This window comes from Chinchilla lanigera, unplaced genomic scaffold, assembly GCF_000276665.1.
Source record: "Chinchilla lanigera isolate Chin_1 unplaced genomic scaffold, ChiLan1.0 scaffold00014, whole genome shotgun sequence".
Lineage (NCBI taxonomy): Eukaryota > Metazoa > Chordata > Mammalia > Rodentia > Chinchillidae > Chinchilla > Chinchilla lanigera.
This window is the reverse complement of record NW_004955415.1, coordinates 14596354-14618394: the sequence shown is the minus strand read 5'-3', so window position 1 is coordinate 14618394 and position 22041 is coordinate 14596354. Positions and strand designations below refer to the sequence as shown.

The following is a 22041-nucleotide window of genomic DNA, read 5'->3' as shown; positions in this document are numbered from 1 at the left end:
CCAATCCATCCTTTTTGTTTTTAAAGATTTTTAAATTTATTAGTATATGTTTGTCATACAAGTAATGTTTACATTCCTTGCATGCAGTTGGTCCATGTACATAACACATTTTAATTTCATTTTTTGTCCCCTCTCCCTCACCTCCTTCCCCTCCTCTATCTTGTGGTCCCCTTCCCCTTTGAGAAAGATCTGTCTCCCTACTTTCCATTGTCTGTCCTTTATTTTGCTCTTTATTTATATTTTGGGTTTCTCATATTGTTGTAGGAAAAGTCCAGATTCAAAAGGAAAACACTCCGCAAGGAGATTTTGGAAGGTGACTTTAATGTAATGCTAGCAGGCTGATAAGAATCAGTTCCAAATCACCAGCCCAGAGTCAGGTTTGAGTTCAGTTTAAAAATGGTTTGCAAGCCAGGTGTGGTGGTGCACGCCTGTAATCCCACCACTTGGGAGGCTGAGGCAGGAGGATTGTTGTGAGTTCGAGGTCAGCCTGGGCTACAAAGTGAGCTCAATGCCAGCCAGAACTGCATAGCAAGACCCTGTCTCAAAAAGACAAAAAAAAAAAAAGGTTTGCAAGTAGGAAGTACAAAGCTGATAGCAGGTTATTACATGATTGGTTACATGGAATACAAGAATTTTTTTTCCTGGCACCAGGAATCGAACTCATGACCTTGTGCTTGCCAGGCAGGCACTGTGCCACTGAGCTAAATCCCCAGGCCCTTGAAATACAAGAATTATGTTATATGTTGTCAGGCAGAATTACACAGGAACATTCTGGGAGTGAGGGGGTCTGAGAAGAGTAGGTAGAGTTGAAAGTGTCCTTGACTGGCCAGTCTTCCCCAAACATGATATCCTTAAAGCAAATTGGAATAAATGCATATTCTTTTAACTAAAGGAAACAGTCAGTTTTGACCCAGCACATTATTAAAGGAGAACAGCTGGGTCCAGACAGTCAAGACTTTAGCTGAATTTAGCAAGTTAGCTGGGGACAAGCAGCAGGAGCCTGTGGTCACAGGCCTCTAATTGATTTCTAACCTTTGCTATAATATGTCTACAAGTCTGCTATTCTATAAATGTGCCCTTACAGTATGAGAGACCATGCAATATTTAAGCTTGTGTGTCTGAATTTTTTCACTAAACATTATGGCCTCAAGGTGCATCCATTTTTCTGCAAACAACTGACCTAACCTTTAGTACCTCACACACAGCTGTAACACCATTATCTCCTGTTCTTACTGAGGCAAGTGCTCTACCACTAAGCTACATACCCAGCCCGCCCTTATTTCTTTGTAGCCTCCAGTCGGTCTCCAGAGTTCTATTCTCTGAAAATTTCATCCACTTGACCATAACTGTAGGCTACTCCGAATGGCTTATGGAGGACCTTGGGGACCAGCCAGTGAGCTAGAGTATGGTTCTGCCTGGCAGAAGCATAGTGGACCCGGGATACAGGTCCAGTGGCTGGGGTCATCCTCCAAGAAACTATTGGCCACTCGGTGGCAGAGGCTGGGCTGGGTCCTAGAGCTTCTTGAGCCTTCTCCACTTCTGATATCCAGGTACACTTGGCTACTCCAACCCACAATCATATCCCCCAAACCTACAAATCAAACCCCCAAAGCAATTGGAGAATTTTATTGGATGTTTCTTGGGAATATGAAGAAGGGTTACATCACACATTCTAACTGGGTATCTCTTCCTTAGACATTTCTTTTGTTCCTCAAGATTCTCCTTGGATAGCCACTGTCATATTTCTCCATGTCCATCTTTTTTTTTTTTTTTTTTGTCTTTTTGAGACAGGGTCTTGCCATGCAGTTCAGGCTGGCCTTGAGCTCACTTTGTAGCCCAGGCTGGTCTCAAACTGGCAATGATCCTCCTGCCTCAGCCTCCAAAGTACTGGAATTACAGGCATGCACTGCCATGTCCAGCCAGTGGTGGATTTTTAAAAAATAAAAAAATAAGAACAAATATAAGCAAACAGGCACACTTAACTGTTATCCTACCATTTCCCACCTTTTTACATAAAGGGCATACTATATATTCTGTTCTGCATCTTCATGTTCTCCTTAAGAAAATCTCCTATAGATCTGGTGTGATTAATTTTATGTGTCAACTTGATTGGGCCTCAGGGTTCCTAGTTACTTGGTCAAACATTATTCTGGGTGTTTCTATAAGTGTGTTTTGGGATGACTTTCACTTTTTTTTTTTTTTTTGCTTTGTTTTGTTTTCCGGTACTGGGAACCGAACTCACAACCTTGCACAGGCGCTGTGCCACTGAGCTAAATCCCCAACCCCTGACATTCACATTTAAATCACAGATAAGTAAAGAAGATTGCCATCCTTTATGTGGGTGGGCCTCATCCAATCAGATGCTGGCCCTCCCCCAAATAAGGGAGAATTCCTACTTCCTGAAGTTGGATATCAGCTTTTTTCCTGCCTTTAAACTCAAATTGAAACATTGGCTCTTGCTCAAGTCTGGCAATCTATGGATGAGAATTATACTATCAGCTATCCTGGTTTTTAGGCCTTTGGACTGGACTGGAACTGAATCATTGGCCTTCCCAGGTCTCTAACTTACAACTCACCCTGCAGATCTTGGGACTTGGCAGCCTCCACAACTGTGGGAGCCAATTCAATAACTGTGTGAGACAATTTAGCCTTTCCTCTGGTTCTTTTTGGAGAACCTTAATACAAGATATTTCCAAATCAGTACATTGCAAACATTCTCTTTTCCTTTTTCCTGCTTTTGCTTTGGAGAGAGAGAGAGAGAGAGAGAGAGAGAGAGAGAGAGAGAGAGAGAGTGTGTGTGTGTGTGTGTATGTGTGTTTGAGACAGGGTTAAACAGGGTCTGTTTGTAGCCCAGGTAGTCCACAAATTTATAATCCTTCTGTCTCATTCTCTTGTGTTTGTAGATTATAGGAGTGCACTACCATACCCAGCTGTTTTTTAGTACCCTAAAATTCTATTTTATCAAATTTATTTAATCAGTCCTCTTTAAACATTTAAGTCTTTTATATTAATAAGAATGGAACAATTAATAACTTCAGGCTATATATTAATAATTTAGTATTATGTACAAATATATCTGTATGATAAATTCTAGAACTAGAGTTGCTAGGTTAAATAATATATGCCTTTGTAATCTTTTTTTTTCTTTATTAAATTTTTTTATTTTAAAGAGTAAAAGAAGGATAACATAATAATGGGGGGGCTTACCAAATTACAGACAAAGTGGTAGGAAATTGTCAATGGTTATTGTTTTACATATTGTTTATCTACAAGATAGTTTCTCAGGAAAACAAATAGACAAATGATAGTGAGTTACAGACAAAAGAGGTAGGAGATTATCAATAGTTGTTGTACTATACTTAGGTATCTTCAAAGTGGCTTCTAAAGAATATAATAGAACTATACATGAGTGACCTACTGAAAATCATTCAATAATTCTCAATGGTTGTTGTAGGAAACACATAATAATAAACATTGATCCATTTATGAAATAGGATAGGAACAATACAAACATTACAGAGTTATGGATAGATTAGTAGGAAAATATCAATGACTGCTGTAATACATGGTGGTATCTTCAAAGTGGTTTCTCAGGAAGACAGAGATACACAAGAAGGATCTAACAAGTAGTTACAGCCTAAGGGTTGTCAAAAATCAAGTGAGCCGTCTGGGGCGAAAGCCATTTTTTTGTAGCGTTTTCTCTCCAGCCTCCCATCGCATTGGGACCCCATGCCTTTGTAATCTTTTGATACTGGGAAATTGTCCTAGCCACAGCCATGGTCCATAGCAGAGGCTAAGACTAATGGCCTGTTGCTTTGCTTTGTTTGGTTTACACCTTGGGTTATTTTTATATTGTTGCTGATTTTTATATTGGTGAGGGTGTGAAGCAACTGCAACTGTTACACGCAGCTAATGGGAATGTAAATGAGAACAAACAGTTCAGAAAAGCTTGGCAGTTTCTTGTAAAATTAAATGCATGCTTATGCTATCAGTATCAGGAAAGGTTCAATCAGAAAAGTTGAAGGGATTTCTGCCAGCGATTTGACTGCAGGTAATTATCAGAGCTGGTTCAAGAGTCTCTGTAAGGTTATAGATTTTTAATCTAAGGGTAGAGCTTCAAGTTTGTAGGTCAGGGAGTTGGGAAGATGGACATAAGATAGGGGACAGAATAGACTAGAATTATGAACATGGACTGGAAGCATCAAGGACAAACTGGAACTCATGTCAGCACTCACCGCCTCCAATCTCAGTGACTGCAGGAGAGCTGCCCCTTGTCATTGGACCCAGGAGGAAGAGAAGTGAAGAGGGCTCCAGGGAGAGGCAGAGCATTTACAGGCCTCGCTGCTACCCCAAGTCAGTGAGGTGTGTGTGGGCTGCAAAGCTCCTGCTTGGAGCTCACAAATGTCAAATCCAGTATTGCTGCTGCTTTTCCTCAGATCTCACACAAAATGTCTGCTGTGACCCCTCCTAATTGGAAACACACATGAAAGGGAATTTGGGACATGCAGTTCAGATTATAAAGCTACCATGGCTGTGTCCCAGCAATTCCATTTATAGATATATTCTTAAATGAATACATATGTTTACCAAAAAAACATGTACTATATTATTTTTGTGTCTGGCTTCTTTTGCTTGACACTGAGAATCATCTGTGTTGTTCCATGTAGTCAAGAGGTCTTTGTCATTGACCCACAATATTGTACAAACACACTGCATTTAATATCCTCAAAGGCATGGTCCCCTCACCAGGGTTATTAGGAGGTGGTAGACACCTTAAGAGGGAAGTCTTCTTGTCACTGGGGTTGTGTCCCCTTTATGGTTTGTGTCTAGATGTCCCCCCAAAGCCTCATGCAGTCATGGAGTGGGTTTCTAGAGGTTTTGATTGATTCATGGTCCAATGCTGGATTCTGGGTGTGAGTGCTACACCCACCCTGGGGCAGGTAGCCTACATACAATATAAGGGAGGGAAAGAGGCTTGCTCTTATTCCTCCCTTTTTGCTCTTGTTGCTTTTGCTGTTTTCCGCCGCCATGAACTGTTGCCCTCTGCCATGTGCCACCCTGCCTTGGAGCCAGCCGAATATGGACTGAATCCTTCCCAAACTGTGAGCTTAAGTAAACCTTTCCTTCCTTAATTCAGGGCATCAGATATTTTGTCTCAGTAACAAGAGAAAAGTAACCGAGACAGTCCCTAAAGAGGACAGTGAGACCCCAGCTCCTTTCTCTCTTTAGCATCCTGGCCACGAGGTGATGGCTTTACCACACACTGCTGTGATACAGTGCTGCTCATACCAGGCCCCAAAGCAGTGAGGCTCAACAGTCATGGGCCAAAACTTTCAGTCAAAAAAAAAAAAACCCAAAAAACACATTTATTTTTTTATTTTTGTCTTTTTGAGACAAGGTCTCACTATATAGTTCAGGCTGGCCTTGAGCTCACGTTATAGCCCAGGCTGGTCTTGAACTTGCAATGATCCTCCTGCCTTAGCCTCCTGAGTGCTGGGATTATAGGCTATTTATTTATTTTTGGTTTTTTGAGACAGTTTAAAGTGGCCTTGACCTCGAGGTTATCCTTTTGTCTCTGCACCACCATGCCCAGCTTACTCTTTAAGAACACTGCATTCTATTTGTTTTATTGTTGATGTACATTTAGTTTATTTTCAGTTCATCTATTATAAATGCTGCCACAAATATTTACATACATGTCTTGTGAAAAATAATTGAGAGTTATTACTCTGTAATAAGTTTGGCATTTATCAGTCTTATTAGATACTCCAAGCAGTTTTCCAGGGAGTTTGTAGTTTAATTTTTATTAAATAGAGTCCAAACCAGGTGTGGTGGTGTAGGCCTATAATGCCAGCACTTGGGAAGCTGAGGCAGGCAAATCAGTACAAGTTCAAGGCCCGCCTGAACTACACAGTGAGACCCAGTCAAAAAAGAAGAAAATTAGCAGAGTCCAGAATACTATGTGTTTGGAGCTGGAGTGGGCGTTTGCCTTGTGCTCCATCTGTTCTAACTTAAAGTTACTCTTCTTTCCCCGGCTGCCTCCATCTCCAGGGAAGCAGGCAGGGGCCCAGGGCTTTCCTTACTACAGGCTTCTAGGTTTGGTAAGGCCTTTTGTGCTGCTAGCCTGGGCATCTCTGGTGATGCTCACAGCATACCCTCTTCTTGGTGCACAGGCCTACTGAACAGCAGTGGGGCAGCCATAGAACTTTTACCCAGACTTTCTCCTGGTACTATCTGTTGCCTTCCCTGGGAACATGTGGTATCAGCAGCATGGGAACCTCTGTACTGTAGGTCCTCCCAGGTAGCCAGACTGCCCAGGGTCTAGGAGTATGAGGAATCTTTTGCAGGGCCAGGAGACCACAGTTTTTTTGTGTGGTGTCCCCCTCACACGCTTGTGGGTGTCTTCTCCACAGAGCCTAGCACAGTAACATTTGCTGAAAGGAGTGAACAATTAGGAAATGACCGTAGGCAGTGGACAATTAGCTAGTTTGTGTTTAAAACACACTACACTAGAGAAAGTTTTTCCAGGTGGGAAGGTAGCATAAAGATACATGAAATCAAATACGTGTCTGCAGAGCCAGATGATAAAATAAACATAAAAAATAGGGCTTGGTAGGGACTATGGTAAATTGATGTGCTTCTAAAAAGGCAACTACCATTTAGCGAAAGCCTTTGGTGCTAGGCTGAAATGTGAGTCCATGTCGTTAGATCTGGTATTTCAAAAGAAACCTGGAAATCGGATGAAGGGGTGGGGTGGGATTGAAAAGCCTCATGCGGGGGTAAAAGCCTTATGTGGGCTAAACAAAATACATCTGCAGGCTACTTTGGGTCCACTGTCTACCAACGTGGACAAGAACAGATATGAAATACATGGGGGATGGTAGATAATGGGGTGCCTGGAATGGTGGGAGCGAACAACGAGTGGGCAGGGATGGGTGACTGGGGAACAGAACGTGGAAAGCTTTCAATATCCTCGCCACAGGGCAGGCTCTTCTCAAAACACCAGAGAGCGCACAATTCACCCGAAACGCCGTTAAAGTTTTCAAAACGTTGGAGACTGTCCTGTAGCAGAGAGCTTTGGAGCAAGGGGCGGAAGCAATGGAGACAGTTCAGAAAGATTTAATCTGTCAAGTGCACAGACCGGAGACAGGAGACGGGCCGGGGGCCACAGGGATCCAGCGGAGAGTGAACGCCTAGACGCGGCGTTCTGTGTCTGCGACCCCAGCGCTCTGGAAGAGCAGCGGGTCCCCGGCCGCCCAAGCCCTCTCTCCCCTGATTCTGTCGGAGGGCGCCGCGCGCTCGGGAGCCCTCCCTCTCGGCACTTCGGGGAGACTGTCCCCACCAGCAGAGATGGGGGTGGGATGTACCTCGACCGGCTGGCGGAGCTGTGGCACGAACCTCTGAGGACACGCGGCCATGCCTCTCTGCTCCTAGGTTACGTGGAAGAGCCCACATCCCACCGGGAGGGGCTGCACTAGGCGCATCCCGCTGCCTTGACGACCGCCTCCATGGAGACCGGGGGCAGAGGCTGCGGTCCCCGGGGTCGACCGCACAAGCTCTCCCAACCCCCATCACGCATGCCTTCTTTGTTCTGATGCTTATCTGGGCCGGGCTGGGCTCCCAGGACGCGTCCTGGTCCGCGTAGGCGCACTTTCTCTGACGCAGGGTGTTGGGGTGGAAAAGGGAGAAGTCGAAACCCAAGGGTCGCAGAGAGGGAGGATGTTTGGTCAGTTATTAGGACTAGCGTGGCTCGACGCTGGCGTGGAAGCCTAGGCAGAAAGGCCAACTTCCCAGCTCCGCCTATCTCCCGCAGTCCCATTTTAGGGCCAAGCGAGGGGGCTAGGCCCAAAGGAGGCCCCTCCCAAATTAAGGCGGAGGCCGGAGGTTCAATCCCCCTCCACCCCCCGCTCAAAAGCGGGGTTGGGCGGGACCTATCCGAAACACTCCTATCGCTCCTGTCTGTCGGACTCTGGCCCCAGACTAAAACCGGAGACCGGCAGCCTTCATCGCGAGAACTCCCAAGGCCGGGGGAAGTTATGGGCTTGCAGTGCGCAGCCGCAGCCGCGGTGCCCTGCACGTGACGCAGGTACTTCGTAGCTGGTTGGCGGTTCTCTGGATCCAGCTCATTCGTCCGAAGCAGCCCTGGCCCCACCCCCCGATCTACCAATGGGCGGAGGCGGGGGCGTGCCTTGAGGCGGGTGGCCGTGGCGTGGGGCTCCTTTCCCGGTGCTCGGCGTTGAACCCCGGCTGCCACCGCCGCCGCTGCCACCGTCGCGGTGGTCCCTGCCCTGCCCGGTCCCAGGGTGCGCCCGCAAGGTGAGACTGCTTTTCCTCTCACCGCCTCCCGGTGCCCCCTCCTCCGCTCACCGAGGTTCCGCTCCTCACCGCGTCCCCCTTTTAAGCAGTCGGTGCCTGGGACCCCACCCGCTGTGACAGGCGACTTGGGCTGGGGGCTCCGCTGTCGGGCCCAGGCCTGGAGGACTGCCCAGTACTGGATGAGGGATGTCAAGTTCTGGGGACCTGGGTGACCGTTAGCTGGTGCAGCAGGGGTGTTTCCCGCTGGGCGCTGTCGCGGGGCACGAGTGACACAATGAAGGGGGCGTAATGGGAGCAGTGTCGCTTCCCCTGCATCCCCGCTCTTTGCTCCGCTTCGCTGTGTGACCTTGGACGAGTATCTTTGCGCCTCTGGTGCCTCAGCACCCTCGCTGCGGAAGGCGGTGGATGTCTGGTTGTGCGGGCTCAGGAGGCTCCTGCGTCAGCCGAGGTGAAGGCAAGGGGGCGCAGGGGCGCAGGGGATTATCTCGGAGGAACAGCAGCAGCCTTGCTGCTCGGGATGGGTATGGCGGGGCACGTCCTCCGAGTACACGAGTATAGAGTGGGGATTAAAATGCCACACCCACGGGGATGTGGGCAAGAAAGGGCACAGAATTCCTCACCTGGGCCTCTGAGAACTTGGCTGCCGCCTCCTCACTGTCACGCTGCAGAAATGATTTGATTTAGGTTCCGGACCAGTGCACCTATTAGTGAGCAGGGCTCTGTTAGACTGAAAAGGGCGCCTCAGCTTGCCTTTCCTCCTGAATCTTGGCATTGGGAAGTGGTTATAGTACATTACTGCGGGAAGCTGAAGAAGGTTGGGGCAGCTGTCACCCCCTGAATCCAGATTGACTTCTGCTTCTTAGGCGTGCCGGCCCAGGGTGGGGTCGGTTGGGGCAGGCCATCTGGAGGCTAGAGGACTCTCAGGACCCTCGAGCTGAGGGCAGGCGGAGTGTGGGGACAGGATGCTGAGCGGGCAGCACTAGTTGGGGAGACCGCAGAGGTGGAAGGGGCCTTTTCCCCACTTCACCTGGCTGCCCAGCACACACTGTTTCTGAGGGAAAAAACACCCATACCTATCCTCGGCCCTTTGCTGGAGGCAGGAAGAAATGAAGCCAGGTCAAGGCTGAGTTGCTGCTCCCAGACCTGACTGCCAGCCTTATCCTGCTGTAAGTATGTGGTCCTGCTGTGTGTCCAGTCCCAAGTCAGGTTCTGGGTGGCAGCTGGCAAGCGTGGCCCTATCTCGAGCGTCAGAGGGTGTTCTTTTTACAGGCTTGGGATTTAATGAGAGGCTGGGGTGGTTTCTGCTGAACTGAGTGTTTTGAGCCCTGGGATGGGCGTAGGGGAAGGAAGTGGGAGGAAGAGTAAAATGTTGTTTTTCTGGCCTCACACAGAGAAAGGTTTCTAGCCAGGCTGAGAATGGGAATTGAAGAGTAATTGAGAAATGAGTCTCTAAGAGGTTGGGGACATGACCCCAGCCAAATAGCAGAGGAAGCTGATGGAGCTGGCCCCATGATGCCTATGGGGTTTGAGGGCTGCCTCTGAGATAGAGAGGTGGTGTGGACTGGGTGGCAAGGGAGTGGCAGGTTCAGGAGCAACGCTTTGCCGTGCATCAAGTGTTTTTGGCCTTTGTGTAGTATGGAGGTTGGGATCTTCTTAGAGCAGCCTGGAGTAGCATCCAGCACTCTGGGGGGCAGGACTCTAGGGTGCTGAGAATGCTGGGTCCCTGGGTTGCCATCTAGCTGCCTCTCCACGTGCGAGGCCTTGGGTAGGGTAGCCTCAAAGCGGCCTTTTCCAAAGCCAAGAGGAGCCTGAGCCATCAGCTTTCTGTTTCCTGGAGAGAAGGTCCCCCAGTTTCTCCGAGAGCAACCAAATGCCAAAGAAGTCCTCAAGGCCCTGTCCTAGCTTTTCAGCCTTCTTCCCGCTGTGATGTTCCAGGGGCTCCCCCTGACTTATTGATAGCCATCTAAGGTAGAGAGGGAGACAAGATACGTTTTTCCACACTTTTGAGCCCTTCTGGTTGGGGGAGGGGGTGGGCAGAGAGCTCCCCACAGTCTGCTCTCTGTTCCTCCCTCAGGGCCTAGCTGCCCTGGGAGTAAAAGGAGGGGGGTGAGTAGGACAGAGATCCTCTTAGCCCTTGAGCTATTTTCTCAGAAGCTGAAGTCCCTAGAGCTTACTCTGAGGGCCACTCCTGGCTCCTCCAGGGCTGACCTGAAGTGGCTCTCCTTCTGTGCCTCTCTTCCAGTGAAATTGCTGTTGCTTTAGAAACCAGGCCCTTGGGGCTCTGCTTGCGGGGGTCATGGTAGGAGGGTAGAGGGGTGCACACATTTTCGAAGATCCTCAGGCACAGCTGCACCAAAACTTGGGAAGACAAGGCCACTGCTTACTCTGGAGTGTCAAGAAGTGACAGCAAGGGCAGAATCTGGATTTGAACCAGGACTGCTACCCCTTGGGGGGTACCTTGTAGCTTGGGCCATAGTGAGGACTTGGCTGGTGCAGGAGCAGGGGAGAGGTAGGGCCGCGCTAGGCTTGCAAGGTGGCGAGGCAGCTCTCTGTGAGTGTGCTGCAGCAGAGGAGGCCTGGTGCCCTCTTTTCCTGCTTATAATGAAGATTTTGTATGGATGAGAATCTGGCTCCCCCAGGAGAGCCACAAGCAGATTCTCTGTTGCAAAACGAGTTTTGGTTTTTCCACCTTCCTGTGGGCCCCTGCAGTCACTTGCGTCCCCATTCTGTGTTCTCACAGAGGGTTGCAACAGTTCCTGAGTGATTGCTCTGTCCTGAGTTCCGGGCACTGCAGGAGACATGGTCCTGCCTTCAGTAGCCTTTTCCATCTCAAGATGGGTACAGGCAGGCAGAGAGATCTTGAGAATTGCGGGTGCTGACCACATCTGCCTGGGAGGCTCTTTTAGGGGTGGTCACTCATTCACTCAACAAGTATAAAAATGCTGTCAGGTGCTATGCTGGGTGCTAGGGACGCAGGGTTTGGGAAAACCACAACCACTGTGCTCTTAAAGTAGGGAAGATAATCAACAAATGGTCCCAGAAGGTGAAAAAGGGGATCCTTTAAAGAATTTCAGGACTTTCCTGGGATTTGGAGTGGGATGGGAGCACTTCTCTGAAAAGGAGATGTCAGGGCTAAGACTGAGATGTGTGGCTTGGGGGGACAGAGGATGGGCTGGGTGGAGCTGACAGGGGCCAGGTAGTGTGTGTGGGGAGACAAGGAGAGACCTTGGAGGTACTGGGTGGAGTGTTTTGTGAAAAGAGCCCTAAGAGCCTTTGCTGCCCAGCCACTAGTTAAGAGTTTCACCTTAGCATCCAGGAAGTATCCTGGGGGCTGGGGAACCTTGGGGCCACTGAGCTACCACTGATCCCTGGCTGCATAAGTGTGGTATAGCAGCCTCTGCAGGGAAAGAAGAAGGCCTGGCACCCTTGCATTTGGCCATCTGTCACATGTCCCAAGTGCATAGCTTCAGGGGATGTTTAGGGTGGGCGGCTTTCCAAGGCCGAACTTCCTCTAGATAAGCTACTCAGAACAGCCGTAGGCAGAGGTAAAGAGGGTACATTTTGCCTTCTTGAATCATGGGGCCTGGGAGCTGGCCTCTGGGGAAGCCACTCCTGTGTTCCAAGGCTTGCTCTTCTGCCAGGTCCCTAGGCCTTTTACCAGAGGCCCCAGGACTCACACTGTCAGTGCCTTGTCCAGGAAGCAGATTGGGCCTAGGTAGACTTGTCTGGCTTAGGGAAGTTGGGAGGGAGATGAGATCACACGTGTTCCTAAGGCTACTCGGCATCCAGAGGATTTGAGGTCATGTCCTGGAAAGGCTGAGCCCCTGACTGAGGCCACTCTGTGGTTTCTCTTCATTCTCAGGACTGGCCAGGGTCCCTTATGGGTCACTTATCTCTAAACACTTTAATGTGTTTCTCTGAAAAACTAAGAACATAACTTCTTAGTATAATCCCATTACTTCAGCTAACAAAACTCACTTCTTCGTGTCATCTATTCAGGCCACTCACATATCCCAGTATCCCTAAAAGGTGTTTTTATAGGGAGTTAGAAACCTCCTCTTCCACTTCTTTGTCTTCTTGCAGATATGGTTAAAAAACACCAAAAAACCAAAAACTCCCCAAAACTAACAGGTCAGTTTTCCCCTAGATTTTCTTGCCTTCTTGTCCCTTAAGTGTGTGTTAATCTAGAATAGGATTTGGCAAACTTTCTGAGAGGGCTGGATGGTAAATATTTTAGATTTTGCAGGCCATATGGTCTCTGTTACAACTACTCTGAGTAGTTTTGTTTTAGTGCAAAAGGTGTCAGAGACAACTTATAAATGAATGAACAGTTGTGTTCCAGTGAAACTTTATTCAGAAAAAAAACAGGCAGTGGCCCACAGACTGCGTAGTTTGCTGATTATCTATCTAGAACACTCTCCCTTCCTTTTCTTTCTTTTTTTCTTGCATTTTGAAAAAAGCGGGTCAGCTGTCCTGTGGCATCCCCTGACTTCCTGGTTTCTCTCATTGCTTGCTTGCAGTCATTTAGTTGGTTCTACTACCCTCTGTAACTTTCCGTAAATGAGAAGCTGGGTTGGAGGCTTGGTGAGATCCTGGTTAAGCGTCTTTGGCAGGGATGCCTGGTCGGTGATATGGAGACTTTGGGCTGCCTCCCCTCAGGAGGCATCAGTGTATCGGGTCATCTTACAGTGAGGGAGAGGGGGTCGGCCACTGTGGCCACGTAATGTCACCTCCATGCATTGCAAGCTTGTGCTGTTCAAGCACACCAGGTCAGCAGATACTGTGGAACACACCTGAAAAGAGCCCTGAAAACAGCACTGTGGGAGGCTGAAGTAGGAGGATCATAAGCTCAAGCCCAGCCTACGCAATTCAGTGACATAGGGAAGCTGTCTCAAAATAAAGAAATAAGACTAGGGTTGTGGTGCATCCCTGTAATCCCAGCAGTCTGGGAAGCAGAGGCAGGAGAAGCATGAATTTGAGTCCAGGCCAGGCAGTTTATCAAGATCCTGTCTCTAGGGGGCTGGGGATTTAGCTCAGCGGCAAAAGCGCCTGCCTGGCAAGCGCAAGGTCGTGAGTTCTGTTCCCGGTACCAGAGAAAAACGAAAAAAAAAAAAAAAAAAAAAAAGATCCTGTCTCTAAGATAAAAAGGCTGGGGGCCAGGTGAGGTAGTGCATGCCTGGGTTGGTAGGGTATAATCCTAGTACTTGTAAGGCTGAGGCAGGAGGATTGCCACACATTCAAGGCTAGCCTGGGCTACATAATGAGTTCAAGACCAGCTTGGGGTTGCGGGAAGACCAGCCTGGGTTACATAAGAGACCCTCTCACAAACAAAACAAAGCAAACAAAAGGGCTAGGGATCTAGCTCATTGTGAAGGTCCTGGGTTCAATCCACCATACCATAAAAGCAAAACCAAACCCCAGGTCATGTCACTGGCACTGGGTATCTACTTCCTGTCAACCTTTTGTCATGGTTCAGCATCCACCTACTATTGTTGCCTCCGGCCTTTGTTTCTTTGAGGGGATGCGGAATGACTTGGTATTCATTTTGTTGTTTACTACCAAGAAATATTCTGTAAAGAAGAGCTTTCTGTCATACACCAGGGCAGTTCACTTAGAAGAAAGGGAGAGATAGGCTGAATTATCTTCCTTTAATTGCCACTTTTCAGAGCAAAGAGTTAGGGCACTGCTGCTGTCAGTGGTGACACATGAGGCCTGGGTTGGTTTGTTTTGCTTTCCCTCTTCTGTTTCTGTCCCCTGCAATGCTCTGGTTTTATGTATTCCGTCTGTGTCCATTGGTTGTGCTTATCATTGTTTTGGATGCTGAGATGGGCCCGGCTCAGCCCGTTGCAGGCTTCTAGGGCGCCTCATATGCACTCCTGCACTGAGGCGGCCCTGGGACTCGGGCTCAGGCCTGGGCCTGAATGGGGCTCTGGTGGGAGCTGTGGTCTGTCTTCAGCCCTGACCAGCCACCAGGAGGGAAAGCTTCAGGGATAAGCTTATGGCATGTGGTCCCCTCCTCTCGCCCACCCCCACGCACACTGTTGACCTGCACCCAGCTGTATGAGGTGTATAAAACATACCTGTAAGGTCCCTCTTCTTTCCAGGCTGCTCTTCCTGCCAGCCTTAAGTGGGCTGGGCATAGGAGTCCTATGCTGCCACTTTGGTCCCCAGAAGCTCGGCGTGTGCTGGCAGAGCCCCGATCAGTAGAGTGTTGGGCAGGCTCGAGCATTCTTGGTGACATGGGCAGAAGCCCCTGTGCTACAAGATGTAGGCCCCACTTGGGCTGCTGAGGGTCATCCTAAAGGGAGCCTCTCTGCTGACCACAAGCTCTGGGTGATCCTGGACCCTGCTCTCCTCACCCCCTGTCCTTCAGGCTCCTGCTGGTGTCCTGGAGCATGGGAGGCTGCTGAGCTTGAGCGGCGGCGTCCGGAAGGAGCTGTGTGTCTCACTCCGTGGCAGGGAGGGCGTCCATGGCTGCAGCCAACAAGGGTGAGTGCCTTCCTGGTGCGCCGGTCACACAGCTCCTCCAGTGGGTGGGGGAGGGGTACTGTCACATGTGTGGCAGGCTTTAGCTCTTGTGTGCCTGTGTGTGTGTGTGTGCACATGCATGCATATAAAATTTGGAATATGCCAGTATTTGTACCAGGTCCTTGGGGGAGTTCCTCAGGCCCTAGCAGGGACTCTGACTGGCTCCTCGATATGCTGATCTCTGGAGGTGTCTGCATATGCCAGCCTCCTTTCCATGTGGTAAGCACTGAGGCTGGGGAGGTGGGCACAGCAGGCTATGGAGGAAATCTGACTTCATTTAGGCTCCAAAGGACTTAATGAATGAATCTGGCTCCAAAGGACTTAATGAATGAATCTGGACTTCATCCAGGGTTATAGGCAAGGGAGACATGGTGAGAATTGAAGGTTAGTCTGTGGGGCTTAACGGAGTTCCTGGGCCTCTGCAGAGTATCCAAGGACTCAAGCCTAGGGGTCAGAGGGTCCAAGAAGTCTCAAGTCGTGCCTGTGGCCTCCCCCAGCTGAGTGTCCATTCAGCCCAGGCCTCAAGCCTGCCATCCCCTGCTATGTTAGTCAGCTTTCTGTTCCTGTAACAGAATACCTGAGAGAAATCAACTTAAAAGAAGGAAAGATATAATTTGGCTCACAGTGTCTGAGATTTCGGTTATTGGCCCATCTTAGTTACTTTCCTTGTCATTGGGACACAATACGCAACACGCACAAGTTAAAGGAAGAAAGGTTTATTCTGCCTCATAGTTTGTAGAAGCTTCAGTCTATAGTCAGCTGGCTCCTATGGTGGCATGGCAGCGGGACATGGCAGAGGAGAAAGAGCTCATGGCCTGGCAGTAGGAAGCAGAGAGAGATGGGGGTGGTGAGGGGAGATCCTTCCAGGCCATGCCCTCAGGGACCAACCTCTTCTATCCATCTGTACCTCCCAAATCACATTTAGCTGTAAACTTAACAGTGGACGACTAATCCACTGATGAGTGTCACACCCCTGTGCCCCCAAAGCCCCACCTATGGAGCATATGAGGCTTTGGGGGGGCATCTAGATATAAACCATAACCGGCTCTGTTGTTTGGCTTGTGGTGAGGCAGAACATCATGGCAGGCAGTGCACGGTAGAGAAGCTGCCCACCTCATGGCAGCCAGGAAACAGAGATAGGAGGAGGTGGGGGCTCCAGTGTACCCGTCGGGGGCTCAGCGACTTACAGGACCTCTAGTTTCATCACTTCCCACTGGTGCTGTCACCTGGCGATCAGTCCTGCGACACATGAGCCTGTGGGGGACATTTGGGATCCAGACCATAACACTACCACTCTGACTGCCTCAATCCCCTCAGAGAGCCAAACTGAGCTCATGGACAGCCCAGCTGCAGGACAGCTGAGAGCCAGGGTGGAGGCCAAACAAATGGAGAGAGTGCAGGGAGGGGCTGAGAGGCTCCCAGCTTCTTCCTTCTTCCCTCCCAGTGATGGGTGAGCCCCACTGGCAGCTGCAGCCTCGCCTGGGTAGGCTGAGTGACCATCTTGACCCCCTTTATTTCTCCGGTTCCAAGCAGGTCCCCTAGAGCCTGTCCCCATCCCTGCCCAGGTTGTTTGGGGCCATCAGGAAGCATGGCCCGGTGCCTCGTGCACTGATAGATGTGCCAGGGATGGCAGCTTGGCAGTGTGCAGGAGAGCTGGGGGCAGGGCGTGGGCTTGGAGAGATCTGTCTGGAGGCAGTGTCTTCCTGTCTGGCGCCACCTCCCCGCCTCCCAACGAGGGCTCAGATCACTCAGTCTCTGAGTACCCCCATGCCCACACTTGAGTGGGCTCTTTTGTGTAGGACTGGGCAGGTAGGGGCATGGGGAACCTCAGGCTTCCTGATTGCCATTGTCCACCTAGGCCTGAGAGTGCGGGTGATGTTAAAGGATAGTTTGGGGACAGGGAAAGGGTGAGGGAGTGTGGCTTCTTGTGGGAGGGAGAAGCCAGCAGCCCCTAGATTCTTCTCCCACTCTTCCCAGGCAACAAACCCAGAGTCCGGAATATCCGCTTTGCGGCAGGCCATGACTCAGAAGGCTCCCACAGCCATGTCCACTTTGATGAGAAGCTGCACGACTCAGTGGTCATGGTCACCCAGGAGAGTGACAGCAGCTTTCTGGTCAAGGTATGTGCCTAGCTCCTCCATCATCAACCTCACTCTCGCCTCCTCTTCTCTGCACCTGCCTGGCCTCCCAGGCTGGTCTGTCCCCTTTTCTTGGCTGGGTTCATGGGCACATCTTTGCCCTTTCCTGAGCTTTCCCCATCTGTAAAATGGGAGAATCAGTTCAGAACCCTTGTTGTCATTGGCCTCACCTAGACAGTATTAGTGGAAGGCTGGTGTTGAGGTTGTGGTGCTACAGGCCAGGGTTCAGGTCTAGGCAGACCGTTATGGCCTTGGGCAGGTCACCTCAGTTTCTCTTCTCTCCAGTTGACAATTCATACCCGTAAAGCTGGTGTGAGAACGGGAGGGTATATGTAGGTACAGATATGAAGCTAATTATGGTGATAACATGCTATGACTTTTTACTCTTTGCCAAATCTCCAGCTCATATAGTTTCTTTGTAGTGGTATTTATCCCCCCACATTTTCTATTTTGGTGCTGAGGATCGAATCCAGGGCTTTGCACATGGATTTTTTTTTTTTTTGTACCTGTTGTGTCATAGAGCTATACCCCTAGCTCTTACCCCATTTCTGTTTGGTGGAGCATTTCCGTCTCCTCCTAGTCATACCCCAGACACCTGCTGGTGTGGCTCGTCCAACTGTTAGGGTTCTCTTAGTCCCATATGCACATGGAAGAGGCAGGAGGGGCTCTTTGGAGGAGCTGGATTAGAACAGGGGTTAAGGCCTTCAGCTTGGTCAATAAGCCAGGGGTCCACAAAGTTGGAGTAGAGTAACCTGTAGTCGGGAACAGAGGTGTAGTCCATGGAGACTGCCCTGAAGAGGGACTTGCTGCCTGCCCAAAGAGAGACCCAAGATGGGTGTAGTAGCACGTACCTATAATCTTAGCACTCTGGGAGACTGAGGCAGGAGGATTACAAGTTCGAGCCCAGGGTGGGCAACTTAGTGACTCAGTGAGATGCTGTCTCAGAACAAAAAATAGAAACAGGCTGGGGATATAGTTCAATGTGAAGGCCTGGGTTCAAGCCCCAGTAGTGGAAAAGGTGGGAGGGAGAGAAAGGCGGGGAAGGAGAGGAGTGGAAAGAAAGGGGCTCAAGTTTGTATCCATTTCTGTCTAACTCTAAAATCTTCGTTCTTTCTGTACAGCTGACAGATTTCCCAAAGGGAAAATGGAATGAACCAAAACTTGAAAAAATAGGTCCCTCCTCACTTGCAGAATCTATTCTTGTCAGTTACGGAAAATTTGGGAGACAGAGAAAAACATAAAGGTGCCGAGGATGTAGTTCAGTGGTAGAGCACCTGCCAAGCATGCATGAAGCCCTAGACTTTTATTTCTAGCAAAAAATAAGTAAAAGAAAAATTGGAAAGAAGAAAAAAATTAAAAGTAGCCACAGTTATACTATCCAGGCATATCGATGGTTAAAATTTTGATGTGTGGCATTTCAGATTTCTTTTTTTTCTTTCTTTCTTTATGTATTTTTAATTTTGTTTCTAAAACATTGGGCACATTTATTTTGTTTTGTTTTTTGACATAGGGTCTCACAGTATAGTTCAGGCTGGCCTTAAACTCACTATACAGCCCAGGCTAGCCTCAAACTCAGGGTGATCCTCCTGCCTCAGCCTCCAAGTGCTGGGATTACAGGCATGTGCCACTATGCCTGGCTGGACACATTGGGTTTTTTTGCTTGCTTCTATTGTGAACTGTCTCCTACTCCTGTCAGAAAATAATTTTCCACACACATCTGCACCTGCCTGGTATTCCATCACATGTATCATCATTGACTTGGCTGCTTCCTTAGTCCTGGATGTTACAGTTGTTTCTGTTTCTCTGTCAGGGTGCTGATGAGTACTGTTTTGCACATCTCTGAGTATTTCCTATGGCAAATCCTACAAGCAGTCCAGCTGGGCCATAGGGTCACAGTGGGCAGGTACAACCAGAAAGCCTTCTTGAGAGGTGTCCCTCACCAGAGCATGGATAGAGTTTATCATGTGGTGACATCGCCCTGGTCCAATTGGAAGGCTAAAAGCTCCACACCGCCATTCCCAACCTGCCCCCCACAGGGAGGGGTGCACTTTAGCTCCTATAACTGAGCAAGAATCTATGTGCCCATGAAAGGTGGCATATAGCAGTACCCCATGCCTGCTGGACCAGCAGTCACCCACCAGCAGCCACCTCAACTTGTGACCCTTCACACCACTGAAGTTTCCAAGGATGGCATCTATGCCAGAGGGACAGTGTTGATTGCCAGGCACTGTGAATGAACAACAGAAATTCCTCGGGCAGGGGCTGCTGGGCATGGAGCCTCTGAGTGGGAAGGCAGGCATCCATCATGACGTGCCAGCAGGCAGGCGAGAGTCCAGGTTCAGTGGCTGTTGAGAGGCTTGTGGGCAGCTATGGACTGACACAGCTGGTCTAGTGTCTGGTTTTTTTTCTTCAGTGTTTCTTTAGCGTATTCACATATGCTGAGCACAAGCTCTGTCACTGAGCTATAGCTCAGCCTGTCGTCCATTTATCTAATTCCATCCAGTCTCATCCTATGCTGTGTTGCCTGATGTCTCCATATAAGTGATGAAGGACCAGTGTCCCTGACTCTGTCCCTGGGTTACTGGCTCTGACAGGTGCTCGTAGTGGTGGGAGCAGGTGGATGACCTGCACCGTGGGACTGTGAGCTTCCCTGTGGGCTGTGGTGAGCTGCTGGGTGTCACACATGGCAGGAATGGCCAGGGGGTCTAGGGAAGACTTCTCCCTGGTCACACGATGTGGCCTACAGCCAGTTATTTCCCGGCTCCCATGTTTTTATCTATGAAGTAGTCCTCTGTGGACCATGGGGCCCCTGAACCAGGTGCTGAGGATTGGGCGGCCTTCAGGGGAAGGGCCACCATCAGGCTGGAGCCATCAGCTACGGGTATGGGTCAGCTGGAGTGACTCCCAGGGAAACAGGTTCTGGGCCAACAAGGCGCATAGGTGGCATGGCCCACATGGCCCTGGGTGAAGCAGTAAGTGAAGGTGCCTCTCCCTTCCCCTTCCTTCTGCAGGTTGGCTTCCTGAAGATCCTGCACAAATACGAGATTACCTTCACTCTGCCCCCGGTGCGCAGGCTGAGCAAGGACATCCGGGAGGCACCCATTCCCAGCCTGCACCTCAAGCTCCTCAGTGTCGTGCCCGTCCCTGAAGGTGCGTGCCTGTCTGGGGTGCTGGAGGCCAGCCCTCCTCCAGCAGGTCCCAGGTGTGAGTGGGAGGGAGAGGGTGGGATGCTCTCATTCAGGGACATGGCACCTCTTTATGAGCTTGCAGTGTGGCAGCTTGGCTGCTCCATGCCCCAGCCTGCTTTCCTGGGCAGAAGTCCGTGAACTCCTGTCTGCACAGTGTCTGATGGTCTCCTCAGCAGAGGACACTATGATGGGAGCCACAGAGGAACTCCCTTCCACCTGCCCAAGAAAACCTACTGTGGCCCCTGGACTTCAGGCTGCTTCTGCTTACCCAGCTGGCTGCAGGGCCTACCCTGGCCCCAGCCGGCAGAGCCTGTGGTGTCACTTCGGAGGCAGGCAGCCCCAGCCTCAGTTTCATGTTCCCACCCCACCTCTCATGATCTTCACTGGACTGAGCAAGACCCCTGAGGGCTTCGCCTTGCCTCTTGCCACCTGATCCACTCAAAGCCTGGCCTGCTTGCTCCCTTGTTCTCCATCACCCTTCTCCCTGTTTTCCTGTGTGGAGGGAGCTGGCCTTTTCCTTGGAAGCCTGCCTTTGTGCTCGTCTCACGCTTGGCTTCATGCTGGGCTGGCCTAGGGCCTGCGGCACGGTCAGCTCTGTGAAGACGGAGGGTTGCTCAGCCTTACCTTGCGTCCACCTTGCAGGATGGGTCTCTCGAATTCCTTTCTTTAGGAGGGTAGGGCAGGAGCCAATCTGCTGGGTCAGAACTGGGAAGACATGGGGGTTGCTGATCATCTGCAGTTCCTGTTCCTGGCAGGTTACAGTGTCAAGTGTGAGTATTCTGCTCACAAGGAAGGAGTCCTCAAAGAGGAGATGCTGCTGGCCTGTGAGGGCGGCACAGGTGCTTGCGTGCGCGTGACGGTGCAGGCGCGCGTCATGGGTGAGTGAGAGGGCGTGTGGGTCTGGCTGGGGGAAGGATGCTTGCCTGGCTGTGGTCCTAACCTCCTTGTGGAGTTGTCCCCATTCTAAGCCAGTCCCTGGGGCAGCCCTCATGGAGTGCACCTGCAGACGCACCAGGCACACTGACTTGCATCCCCACCTTGCAGACCGGCACCACGGCACCCCCATGCTGCTGGATGGTGTCAAGTGCGTGGGCGCTGAGTTAGAGTACGACTCGGAGCACAGTGACTGGCATGGCTTCGACTGAGCCCCGCGGCTGCCTGGCCCCTCAGCCTTAACCCCGCCGCGTCTCCAACTTGCTGCGTGATGGTGTGGCTTCCTCACCCCTCCTGGGTGTGCGTGGGGTGGAGTGTCCCCTGGCCTCCAAGACCCAGCTGCGCCCACGCCGACACCTCTCACCTCTGCCTTCATTTGTGCCACCACCCTGCCTCTCCTGCGACTTCCTCTCCCACCTCCTCCTCTCCGTGTGCCTCAGTCTCCTGCCGCAAGAAATGGGTTGAGCCCCCAAGGAGGCTATCTGAGGAGGGGAGGGTGAGGGCCTGGGGTGGGTCCTACCTCCTGTCCACCCCAAGCTGCAGGGGCTTCAGCTGGGGTCTGGGAGAGGATGGAGTGGCTTGTGATGCCGTTGCCCCATTGCTGCTGCCGCTCTGCCTCAGCCCTCTCCTGCCCCTCGCGTTCCCCGCTGACCATGTGAGGAGGAGGGGGTGCAGCTCCCAGCCCCTACCCCTCAGGTCTGTGATACTGGGTTTTTAAGCAACTGGTTGGGATAGAAACCTGAAGAAATAAAACTTCAGTGGATACCGGAGGCCAGTGGGTGTTTTCTCTGGGGTCCCTTAGCAGGCGGAGGACTAAGGAAAGACTTAGATAACTTGTTTTTTCAGGAGGCAAGGGCATGGCATGGAGTTGTAGCGCCTAGCCCAGAAGAGGTATGCACAGGCGTGACATGAGGTGTGGGACTTGGCGCTGCAGCAGT

General features: G+C 50.5%; 1 protein-coding gene across 1 annotated transcript; it reads left to right on the top strand.

Moving 5' to 3' along the window:
* The first annotated feature begins 8213 nt into the window (after positions 1-8213).
* On the top strand, positions 8214-21873 carry LOC102029737 (chromosome unknown open reading frame, human C20orf27). Its single transcript, XM_005380801.2, has 6 exons — positions 8214-8316; positions 14690-14805; positions 16822-16964; positions 19994-20132; positions 20926-21048; positions 21215-21873. The coding sequence occupies exons 2-6, from the start codon at positions 14787-14789 to the stop codon at positions 21313-21315; spliced, it is 525 nt and encodes a 174-aa protein (XP_005380858.1). The 5' UTR covers positions 8214-8316; positions 14690-14786; the 3' UTR covers positions 21316-21873.
* The last annotated feature ends 168 nt before the right edge of the window (positions 21874-22041 follow it).

Bases quoted from the DNA above. Each gene is read 5' to 3' on its own strand.
- LOC102029737 (XM_005380801.2), top strand. The intron at 16,965-19,993 runs GTATGTGCCTAG...TTCCTTCTGCAG, and splicing joins ACAGCAGCTTTCTGGTCAAG to GTTGGCTTCCTGAAGATCCT. The intron at 20,133-20,925 runs GTGCGTGCCTGT...TGTTCCTGGCAG, and splicing joins TGTCGTGCCCGTCCCTGAAG to GTTACAGTGTCAAGTGTGAG.